The 12,598-nt window shown below is 38.9% G+C and overlaps 1 protein-coding gene across 2 annotated transcripts in view; it reads left to right on the top strand.

Annotated features, from left to right (window-relative positions):
* The window catches only part of arhgap24 (Rho GTPase activating protein 24), a 66,042-nt gene that overhangs the window by 12,239 nt on the left and 41,205 nt on the right, over positions 1-12,598 (top strand). For both annotated transcript variants that reach the window (XM_004074729.3, XM_023960755.1), the window contains one exon: positions 11,334-11,421. In XM_004074729.3, the coding sequence (XP_004074777.1) occupies positions 11,334-11,421 (88 nt within the window). The remainder of the gene's footprint in view (positions 1-11,333; positions 11,422-12,598) is intronic.

Here is a 12,598-nt window from a genome sequence, read left to right on the forward strand (position 1 = left end):
CAGGATCCCATAGGGAAAAACACAAGTAGGACAAAGAGGAGACAAAGTCATGACTGTCTGCATTCCTGGCCTTTAAAGTCAGTCTTAAAGGTCAGGGCAATCAGACATACTAAAGGAAACATTCAGAACAATTTTCTGAGCATATACCTCTGTGCAATGACATGATATTGACCTGAAAAACCTTGTGACGCAGAGTTGTGAAACCATGTCCACAACAGCCATTAATTAAATCTCCCTCACGCTGTGAAGTCTCTGTTTGTTCATAGTCACATTAGCCTAATTGCTACCTCCTCAGTGGGAGAAAAGACATCTGTCCTTTCCCATAAAACCACAAGGGTCCCTAACATTATGCCTTCTTTATGAAGCTAAAGCAGAATTAATTTATGCTCATCATTAGGAAGAAAAATTAAAAAGTCTTGATCTTTTTTTTTTATCAAGTAACTAACTGTGCTGAAAATTTTTTTTTATTAACGTTAATGGAGGAAAACGAGCAGTGCTGAAAGAGGCAAATTTGTTAATAAATACACACACAAAAGAATGTATATTGTTCAATCTTTGAGTTGTAAAATTAATTTTTCAAAGGGATTTAAAAAAAAGTTCATATTGCTTTTAGTGTCGTAATATGCACTAGCTCCAGGCCCGGAGCATAAGGGGTCCCGGGTGGGGGTGAGGGGCAGCCCCCCCCCACCCGGGACCAAGCAAAGTCAATTTTGAAGTCAATATTAGTAGAATTATTGGCAAAGCTTAATTAATCATCAATACAAGCATCATTAAGCATTGCAAAAATGAATAAAACAATACTTCCTATGAAATCTTTAACCCCTCAAATTTTTTGCTTCACCCCTGTGTTTTGCCTCTGACTAGCTCCACTAAAAGAGCACACATTTTTTACATTTATGTATGAATATAAAATAGTGGATTTTAAATAACATCCCTCTGATAATATAAAATAGTGGATTTTAAATAACATCCCTCTGATTATGACTAAACAATCATTCTAATTTTTTTGTTTTTACCAAGCACAAAGTCAGTCAATGTGTAAAGAAGAAGTTAATATTTTTCTTAGGATTGGTATGATCAAATTAAAACTATCATGCTGGGAGTTTATTATTGGTCCAACTATTGGTAACATAGTTGGAAATCAAACATATTACACTGAAATGGCATAGGCTGCATGATGGCAAAGTGGTTATCGCTTCCAACTCACAGCATGAAGGCTCTGGTTCAAATTCTGGCTGGGACATTTGTATGTAGAGTTTGCATGTTCCCCTTGCACATGAATGGGTTTTCTTCCTACAAAGTCCAGTAACATGCGTCCAGTAACAAATAAATTGGGGATTCTAAAATTGTCCCTTCGTGTCAGTCTCTGTGTGTGGCCCTGTGACAGGCTGCCGACCTTTCCAGTGTGTATTTCACCTTTGCCCAACAGGACAGGCTCCTGCATCCCCATAACACCAAAAGGGATGCAGTGGCTTAAGAAAATGGATGGATGGTGTAATGCTCCTCTCTAAATATGCATTAGAGCAACACTTCCAGCAGAACCTCTACTTCAGAACATTTGGAACAGCGTGAAATTATTGAGGTAACAAATAAAATCATTGGTTTCTCTGGACCACTATTAGACTGAATTTGCTTGTTTTTATAACAGTTAGTTTCAGAACTATCCGTGAGATTAAAGTAACTGTATGTCCTCCAAAAACTACTCTAAGGGATTTCACAGCAGGTTAGAAAATTGTCAAAGTTGTAATGGGAAAGCCCTAAAAAACCACACAGCTTTAAAATTTCATAAAGTTTTCCAACATTAGTTTTTTAAACTAGTTTTACCTGTTTTTTAGTCCATATTTTAACAGGCAAAGAAAGTAGACATATTGAAACCAGAGTTTTGCTGCTTTATTAACATCTCTTTAGATCCACCTGAACAAGTAACCTTTACTTCATCCAACTATCTTAGTTTTGTTGGTATGAACCAAACTGTGCTGCAGGGACAGACTGTAACATGATGCACTGTTTTCTCCAAGCCTCAGTAAAACACGGATGATTGCAGATAAGATTATACGCAAAAGTGTGTCACGGTGAAGGTGGTCATGTTTTGTCTTCTCCGGTTGTGCCAAACCTCACATTGCAGCGTGAGGAATCTGAAGAATGGGAGTCAGATGGAGGTGAAGGGTCACATGCACAGGGTACAGCTTGCGTAGGCTTAGTGTCAACATACCATCTGCCTGCCCCTACTCGTCTATAGAGATGTAAGAACAAACAGGCATGGAATCCCTCATATTCTAATGCACACACACACAAACATGCTCAGATTTTATCTCTGAGTCATAAACAAAGACAGTATTCATGTGGTGACTGAAACGCTTTCATTATACCCATTTAAAGTGCTCAAAAATGGATTTGCATGCCACAGAAGTAAGGTAATGAATGAGCAAAATGGTTGTAAATTGATATTTTGAAACTATTCATTTGGATTTGGAATTTTGCCCATCCATCTATCTATTCATCCATCCATTCAACCATCCATCTTTTACTTCTACTTATCTATCAAGACTTTAAGATATTTTAACTCTTTCACTTAGGGAAAGAATGCTCCACCTATCTGGAAAGAACAAACTGCCATATACCATGGCTTCTGACTGAATTCTAATTCCAACTTCTTCACACTTGACTGCAAACTGTCCCAGAGTACCTGGAAAGTCCTGGGTCAATGCTAGCAGGACAATATCAACTCCATAAAGAAAAGATAGAATCCTAGCTAGCAGGACAATATCAACTCCATAAAGAAAAGATAGAATCCTACCGTCCCTTAACTGGACTTCCAATTGCCCCTTGCTCTTCTGAGAAATTCTATCCATTAAATCTATGAATAGAACCAGAGACAAGGGGGGTTCCTCCCAGAACCCAAAATGCACTGGGAACAGGTTCAACTTACTGCCAGCAGAAACAACCAAGCTTCTGATTTGGTTGTTCAGAGACCAGACAGCCTTTAGCAAGAAGCTTGGACCTCATGTTTCCAGAAAAACTCCAACAGAGATTAGACCAAACTCAATCTCCAAATGGACTGGATGGGCAGACCCCTTTGAACCCGGAGGTGCCCTAAGATGTGGAGTAGAACCACCATTCCACACCTGAAACAAAACCAACACTGGTCTTCCAGAATGACAGATTTGACTGTCTGAGAAACTCCCAGAAGGCTGGGTAGTCTGTACTGTCCATAAACTGAAACTACAGCAAGAGACCAGAACCTGACCCAGCACAAAAACATCGCCCTTTTACTCATTAGGTCAAACCTCAACACATATTAGCTGAGCTGGGGGACCAAAAGCAAACCCAGACCAGCCAGTCACCTCTTACAATGGTAAGAGGATGTTAGTTCAACTCCTCTCATGGTGTTGGGTTTTAGAGCCCAAAATGTACATGGTGGCAAGGCCAGCCAGCTCTAAGAACCGCCCAATAAGCCTGGCCAGGTCCTGTGGGAGAAGACCCAACTTCCAGGTGCTCACCTGTCAGTCTGGGCTTTGCTTTTAAGGTGTCCAGTTTCCATTGGGGGTATTTGAATCACTCTCAGTCTGGCTCATCACGTGGGACCTGTCTGTCACGGGAGACCCCACCAGGGGCATTTGCCCCAGACAGCATAGCCTTCAGGGTCACTCAGGTTCCCAATCCCTCCCCACGTCACTGCTGAAAGTGGTTGAAAGGGAGGATTAACCCTTGTGCTATCCTAGGCACTTTAACATTGGGAGTGGGGTCATCTAGACCCCACAAGACAGCGCGCTAAACCTTTTTTCTTCAATGATTTGTGATCTTTTCTGGTGTCCATGGATTACATGAAATCCTCTTCACCTTTATCCACCTGTGTCATGTTAGGGATAACACATCAATGTAAGGATCGGGACATCTGGACCCCATAGGTTAGCACAAGGGTTAAGAAGATCTGAACGGAATTAAATAATATTATTCTCTCAAACCCAAAAGCCATACAAGAAAGCCATTTAATATTGGTGGCATGGGGGAGGATCCTTAAAAACACATATGTTTTTTTAGAGAGAGCACAACAAAGTTTATTTAATAGCAAGGTGAAGCTCTGAGACTAACTAGTACTGCCATTTAACTGAAGCAAATACAATGAAGCTGCAGTGCCACTTTAAGTGCCACTGCAGCTTCATTGTTATTCATAATATAAGACTGTAACTTCATCTTGTTATTTAGATGCCAAGAGCCACTCTATAGCCTCATTTGACAGTGATACACATAGACAATAGTAACCTTTTATTGGAATCTAGGTTCCATTATGACATTGAGACGTGATCTAACTCCCATTCTTGTTCGTGGAACCTGAAGAAAGTGGATACCATTCAAATACTCCCTTGTTTTTTTCATTAAAGCCACGCCTTATTGTCTTCTGGTCACAGACACAACATTTATATTATCATGCCACTGTAAATGCACATGTGACAGCTGATGTCAGACACTAAATCCTCTTATTACTGGCTTACTGCTAAGCTTGAGCAATAAACTTCAGACGAAGGGATTTTTTTAGGAGGCTAAACACATAGTAAACTTTGAAAAAAAAGGTTTAGCTTCACCAGAATATCTTTCTGTATTAGTATTCTTTTCATACATTCTAAATTTAATTACCATGTCCCTCATTCTTATGTGGCACACAATCTTTAATTGTCTGCAACTTTGAGTAAGTCAGTTGCAACAAGTTTATGCAAGTTGGTTTTGTAAGCATTTATGAGTCCTTTAGGAGATATGGAAACAGTCTTGCAATGGACTTTGGGGCGTGGTGGCTTTGTGCAAACAAACATTAGCTTGTTCAAAAGATAAAGACATGGAAGGAAAAAGCTGGAGGAATATGTGGCACACATCATTTACACTTAAATATACTGATAACTGCCTTTGGACCTGTTATGTTTTGTCTGAATTTATCATTCATTCATCTTCTAAACCCAATTTGTCCCTTTCGGGGTCATGGGGCTGCAGGAGCCTATCCCGGTCACTCAGCTGTTTTCTTAATTTGTAACCCTATGTCTGTTGTTTGTTTATTGGAGGCAAGTTATTTCTAGCTTTATACATAATGAGGGCTGTTTTAAGCTTCAGTGTTTCCATAATTTCAATAAACCCAACTTTAAAACAGTTCATTCGTATGTGTCCAATAATCTTTTGTAAGATGTACAAATACTGTAAAATTGTTTAATAAGTATGTCCCCCAAACGTCTACACTGTATTATAAATATGGTAGTATTATCAATGAATGTATTAGTAAACGTGCTGTGTGAGTGAGTGTATGAGGTTTTTCTTTCCCCTCAACACTGCAAGTTTAGCTCTGACTTGCTTTATTTGTGGCTTCCAGCTTATTTTGTGGTCCATAATTACTCCAAGGAACTCAGTTTCACTCACTCTTTTCAAAGCATGATTAAAAATATCAACTTTTACTTCCAGATCTGCGCGAATATGGTGATTTCCAAAAAAAATGACAAGTCACGTTTAGTCATGAAAGCATCTGTGACTATTTAGGTGAAAAAGAGGCCAAGAATTTGAGCTCTAAGAAAGTTTTTTTTTTTTTTTCATTTAAGCAAAGTTTCTGTAAAAATTGGTCATGTAAAAATCCCCAAATTGAAGAACAGCACAACTTAACACAACTGAAAAAGAAAAGCAAGAGATAAGCTCAATAAAGGAGAACACGTGATAAATAAAGTCATACAAAGTGAGGTCTGACAAAAAATTAGTCAGAGCCAATGATAAATAATCACTCCTTGGTTTGTATTCAGACAGGAATTTAGTTCATTTATCAGTTAAATTTCTGGTTTTGCAGCAACACCTAGCACTTATTTTTCCTTAACACAAAACATTGTTACTTTGGATCCCTGAGGTGGCTTTTTTTGTTGTTCTTTTGAGTCTTTCTCCTCTCAGAATCACTTGCAGGTTCATGATCATTTTCATCTAAAGCTGTTTTCATTTCTGTTCATGTCCATAAGTGTCTGGTTCGAACTTTTTGTCATTTTAGGTTTGTCATGAATTGCCCTCTTGTGATTTGGTTTTCTATTGAGTTGTTCTGTGTGGGTTGGCTGTGATTTCCTGGATGCCCTGTGCCATCTGGCTACTCGTGGAGATGTTTGCAGCTGCTTGGAATTAATTCATTAGGATTCACCATTTAAGTCAGTGTCTGCTCTGTTCTCACCATCTAATGCTGGGGTCACACTGGGCATGTGACACGTGCATTCTTGCATATAGTGTTCCCACTCGACTGTCACTACTGCAAATCTCACAAATCTTGCTCCAGGCTTTCTTCTTTCGCAGCTCTATTCCGATATGTGAAAGACTTGATGTCATGTAATTCTGGCCGGGGAAAAAAAAAACAATTTTCCAACAGTTGGCACTTTAAAAAGGGGTGCCATCCACACATCACTATCAAATCCGAGTCCCTGATTGGTCAAAGTTCAACTGGTTTAACTTTTAATACACGCTTAATGGGTGCAGGTTTTACAAACTTGCGTGAACTTGAGTTTTGAACGCAGACGCCTAAAACACACATTTACGCACGTTTACATTTTTCTTTTTCTTTGACGGCAGTCCAAATGTAGCCTCAGTGTCTTATGTATATTGCAGAGATCTCTCTAGTGTATTCAAAGGATCTCTCCAGTTTTTGTTATTTGACCTTTTTCCCACGCTGCCTTTTTGTTAATAAATTATTAGAAGACTCTGGATGTGTTCAAAACTTTCCTGCTCCTGAGTTTTCCTCTACCGATCAGCCACAAGAAATTCATCTGTTTTGTCACCCTTTTGTTGCTCCCTTTGTTTTCGGCTTTGTCATGTTTATGTTTAATTATTAAATATTTAAGTATCAAGCCTGGTTTCTTCCTGCATATTTGGGTCCAACACCACTGGTTCCTGATAAGAATTAGTCTAAGCATGCACATTATGTTCATAAAAATGTGCTTTACTGAAAAAAAAGAAAAGTACTAGTGCAAATATTGTCACTTATGTTGTGGTTCTGCTCTCAAATCAGTCTTCTTTCTTCATGTCGTCCACATGAAGTGACACTGGTGTTACAGATGGGTGGAGTTTGTAGTGGTAACAAACATCGATTGAAACTGATGCTGGAAATCATTTTTATTCTGACAAGCTGGAAAATTAGTTTTTATTAAAGCAATAAATCTTTTCTCTCTGAAGAAAAAGTCAACTGAAAACTGCCTGTTGTTCCTGCACCCCACACTGCTTGCTCCATGGAGTCCTGAAAGCCATTGGTCACACCGAGTTAACCGAAGGAGTCCCTAGAGAAGGTATTCCAGACTCATAATTAGGCACAGTAATGTGTATATCTATTATTTATACGTGTTGGAACATTTCAGGTTTATGTATCCCACTCAGTTTATGGTTGGGTGATAAATGTGGCCTTTAGGAACGATGGAAACAAACAACTGAGTTTTCTTCAGTCTTCTGGACTGAAAATGAAAATCTGAGGACTCAATAATGTATTATTTATTGTTTGGTTGCAGGTAGAAGCAAATAACCTAGCGTCAGAGTGAAAGAGCAAGAAAATACTCACTTCTCTCTTTGGGATCATGATAGATCTGCACCTGCAAATACATTTTAATAGTTTGTGAGAAAGGAAATTGACTCCCGCCTGCATATTTGCTCATTTTGCAAATCAAATTTCCACTGCAGCTGTGTTCCCTTTTTGAATGTTTGCAAAGGAGAAACCAATAGTTGCAGGTTAAACCAATGCTCTCTTCAAATTTTTGCATGAAACACATGGGTGGCCTTTACGGCTCAGTCAAAGAGCAACAACATCACTATGTTAGTCTGCTTGTTTCCAATAGCTATTTGATTTACTGCCGCTGTCCTCAACAGATGTTGGCTGAGAGAAAGTTACAAACTTTTCCCTTTTCTTGAACTTTTAGAGGCCAATAAAAATTTCATAGCTTCAGTGTTTTGTTGTCTAGGATAAAAATATTGCCTTTTGTTGTCCTCCGCCTTCTTTTCACGGGATGCAAGTTTTAGATTATTTCGCCTAAAATGTCTTTCTTTGTAATAAAGGGTTTTTGCTTCAAAATATAGGAGTGCAGCGGTTCTCAATCTAGTCACAAATCGACTCCACAAAGTTCTTTTAGACTGTGATAAATCCAGTTGTAGAGGCATCTACGCATGGTTAAATCATGAGTTATGCGTCTTTTTCATGCTGCAGTGATTTTCCAAGAAAAAAAAACAATTTCTTTGAAAACGGTCTTACAAGGAATAGATTGAAGATGTATAGAAAGAAGTTATTTAAAAAAATAAATCTCCTCAAGAATCTTTGATTCAAAGTCACTTTATCATTTACTTTCTGAGCCTTTTGGAGCTTTTTTCCTACTTGACAGTTTGCTCTATTCGTTTATCGTTAAAACTGTTTTAATGGTAAAGCTAGATATCCATCTTTTTGGTACAACTACAGCCCCCTTTTTTACACAACAATTCCACAATGAGCCTAAAAATGCCACACAAAAAAAAACTCGATTCCAGGTAGTAAATGCATTTATTTAATGCAAATATCACAAAAATTCACAAGTTTTTTATGTTCCGTAGCAAAAAAACAAACATGTAGAGACAAACGAAAATGTATAAATCACAAACAAAGCATGTACACGGTCAAACCAATGGGAAAATTATCTAAAAATGCAGATGAAGCTCTATTGCATCATTGTAAATGGTGTATACTTATATAGCGCTTTTCTACCTTCTTTCGATGGCCTGAAGCGCTTTACAGTCACAGTCACATTCACACACTGGTGGCGGCTCCGCTGTAAACACTGGTGCCAACCTCCCACCAGAGGCAAGGTGGGGTTCAGTGTCTTGCCCAAGGACACTTCGACACATGGGTTTGCAAGGCGGAAATCGAACCGGCAATCTTACAATCATGGGACGACTGCCCTACCACTGCTCCACAGCCGCCCATGACATAATGTAAACTAAAGTGATTGGCATTTCAGAGACTACTGAGGGCTAAAGTCCCACTCCGATCATCGTTTGATCCATGTTAAAAGTGTTCTCAGTGATATTTTCATAATGATTCTGCCATGTGTATCTAAAAACCTGTCATTTTTCAGGACATAGTTTCTGCAGAGTGTCAGGATTTCACTAGAAATGTCCCTCTTTCCCACTTCCTATCATCCATTTGTTTACCCGGTCACCAACTAGCTTAAAGCCACTCACAACCCCATCGTAAGATTAGCAGTGCAACAAAAATGTCGAGGAACATTGGAGCCAGATTCCAATTTAGATGAGGAAAACAAAGAAGTAAACAGATCTGTTTATCTGCAAGTAGATGCATCAGAATGGAGCAGAGCAAGGAGCTTGTGGCTTGCCAACAATAATGCCTACATCACTGCTGCAGGCGGTCTTTAAGATAGAATGACAATGGTTTGCCTGCTGAACAAAACTGTGGTTTCTCTTGAGAATACATCTGAACAGCATGACAAAAAACAGCAGCCCTTTTTTTTATTTTTTACTGATAAAAGGCTTTGATGGTATAAAGAAAGCTTATCTTACTTTTGTTAGGTTTCTTTCTTCTGTCAATGTAATCCAAACAAACATCACATCTGGTCCTTTTTTGCCCTGAGGTCATGTGTTCACCTAAATGAAACATCCGCTATTAAATAAAAGGTTTCACTGACAGTATTCCAGTGCCGATGCCAAATAAAAGAGAAAAGGTCTAATTAGAAGTGGAAGTCACTGCTGGGTACAGCCTTTGAAAAACTCCCCCCTGATGGACAGATCTTCTGCTTACAAGGTTGAACCTATTTTTTCTGACAAATTACCTGAATTTGTATTTTGTTGTTACTTTTCATGTAACATAAATCTGAAAAGGACTCATTTATCTGAAACAATACACTTTAGCTGGGTAAATAACACTCTATTATTGAGTTTGTCTACAGCAAATGGCAGCCCAAGTTGAAAAATCTGCGGTGCTGTGAGTTTTCTGTGCAGTTTTTTCTTTTTTTGTTTCGTTTTAAACCATTGAAACTGTCTTGAATACACACAATTCATTAAAACCTTGTGCTATCCCAGGCACTTTAACATTGGGAGTTGGGTCATCTAGACCCACTTGACAGTGCGCTGAATCTTTTTTCTTCAACGATTTGGTGACTGGTGTCCATGGATTACATGAAATCTTTCCACCTTTATCCACCTTTGTCATGTTAGGAAGAACCCGTCAATGTAAGGGTGGGGTCATCTAAGATAGCACAAGGGTTAAGTCCCATCCTGATACAATGTGAGGATGAAAATGTCTGCACTGGATGAAAAACAAGCTCTTTATGGTCTTTGGAATCTGGAGATGTTGAAGCAAAGCAGATTCTCTTGCTGACAGCCACATGAAACGAGCTCCTTCCCTCGGTGCTCCTCCACCCGTGCCTGTCTCATCATTATAGCTGTCTTTAAAACCTTTGATCTGAAGCCTCAGGTGGGGTTTCACTTCCTGGTTGTCACAGTTATGGTTCATTAAGGAGGAAAGAGACTCCCTCTTTAGATCCTGTTAATGTGCACAAGTTCTTTGGTACTGACGCTGTCACCCGTTCACAGCTTGTCTGCATTTGTCTGACCCAAATAGAGGTCAGTCTAATGGCTGTCAGATGCTGCACTGAAGGTGAAAGTTGGCAGAAGTTTGCCTATTCTGCAAAAGCATGTAATGTATTTGTTGGCTTAACATGTATTCAACTGAGCTATTTTGGAATATAATCAGTTTTTAGAAGAAAAGTAAGAGAAAGATAAGTCCTGATTTGCTCTTCTGATCCACAAAACTGTGTTTTTGATTAGTTAGTTTGATCAAAAGTTACCATCAGATTAAATTTCAGAACCAGCTCACTGTGAGACCTCCACGCTGAACACGATCCGTTTTTTCTGCCCTGCAAAGATTGCTGTGTGTTTGACTCCGCTGTGCTCCTGCTATTTGAAGCAGATGGTGAACCATCAGTGTGAGGCTGGGATGTGTTTTTGTGATGTTGCCACTTTGCCACATCAGTAACCACTCAAAGTCCATCGTCCTGAAGCATTCCAGGGGACCTGCACACCTCATTACAACCTTTCTGAATTAAAGAAAAAGGAGAAAAATAAAAGCTACACGCCTCTGAGATGAAGGTTTTGATGTTACACTAGAACAGCTGGAAAAGTTGCATTGTCTGCAAAGTTGTTTTATGCTTTGCACATATGACATGAATAAATCAAACGCGCGCTGTTGGCTCCTGAGCCGGGGAAGTTTTTCAACATCCAGCCCCCTTTGTCAGCCATTAAATAATTGCTTCAAAATGGCAAAACTACCTTTGATGAGTCCTTTCTTTTTTTTTTTTTCTCCACAGGGAGCCATTTTTCTACCTGGAAACAAAGTCACAGAGCATACAACAAGTGGGGATGAAGGGGGCAAATTTATTTTTGAGGTCATTCCAGGTAAGATTAAAACACTTTAATAGTCGCTTTGGTTTTTATTGAGTGTGGAGTGATGAAACACAGAGGAGCAGCTGGGTCAAATAAAAAGTAGCCGTCAAAACAATTGGGAAAATAAATGTTTAACTAATGACAGCTAACAATTTGCTTTCATCAGCTTTTTATCTTTGTAGACATGATGTCAGATGGAGGATTTCAGTTCAGACAGAATACTTTCTTCTTGTTTCGGCATGCTGTTTTTGAAAGTGGATGCACTTTTGGCACAGGTTAGTGTGGGTTTTTTTTTTTTTGTAAAAAAATATTAATAAACGATTTGATGAAAGAAAAACTAGAGTTAGTCAAAACCAGCCACCAGTAAGTGACAACAGGTACCTTTTTTTAATACTTTTTTCCAAAATTTAACCCAAGAGCTCCGCAGCCTGTTGCTGCTTTTAAATGTTTGCTTGTCTGGAACATTCAATGGTGAGGAAAAGGCATTAACAATGATTGAGGGGGGGGAATCATTGTTACTGAATATCAGTTTGGGTTTAAATCCATAATAAAATGTTTGGAAATCATGTTTTTATTAGTGAAAGGACTTATTCAAAAAGTTGAAAGTATTCAAGACAGCGTTGAGTGATTAACAAAGCAAACCAAAAACCACTTCACCTCCTTAACCCTTGTGCTATCCTAGGCACTTTAACATTGGGAGTTGGGTCATCTAGACCCACTAGACAGTGCTCTGAACCTTTTTTCTTCAATGATTTGTGAACCTCACTGGTGTCCATGGATTACATGAAATCTTTCCACCTTTATCCACCTTTGTCCTGGTAGGGAGAACACGTCAATGTAAGGGTGGGGTCATCTAAGATAGCACAAGGGTTAAACACTACAGGTCTCGCTTTACATGTTACCGTAAACAAATGTTTTTTTTTCTTTCTTTAAAAAAAGTTGTGAGATAAGACAATGGTTTGGCAGTTTAAACTTGAACTTATTTGATCAAAAGCTCCCTAAATCATCGCTCAAGCATGGTGGCAGAGGGTTCATGATTGGGGCTTCTTTTCCTAACCCCACAAATGCATGCCCATGTACTCTTCTGTATCCCACAGGCAAGTCTTATGAGTCAAAACTGTGTTGTGTAGATATAATCCAAAGGAGCAAGTCTAAAATCAAACAACTAAACTTGGCTTTAAATGCTTCG

Source organism: Oryzias latipes, chromosome 12, assembly GCF_002234675.1.
Source record: "Oryzias latipes chromosome 12, ASM223467v1".
Taxonomy (NCBI): Eukaryota; Metazoa; Chordata; class Actinopteri; order Beloniformes; family Adrianichthyidae; genus Oryzias; species Oryzias latipes.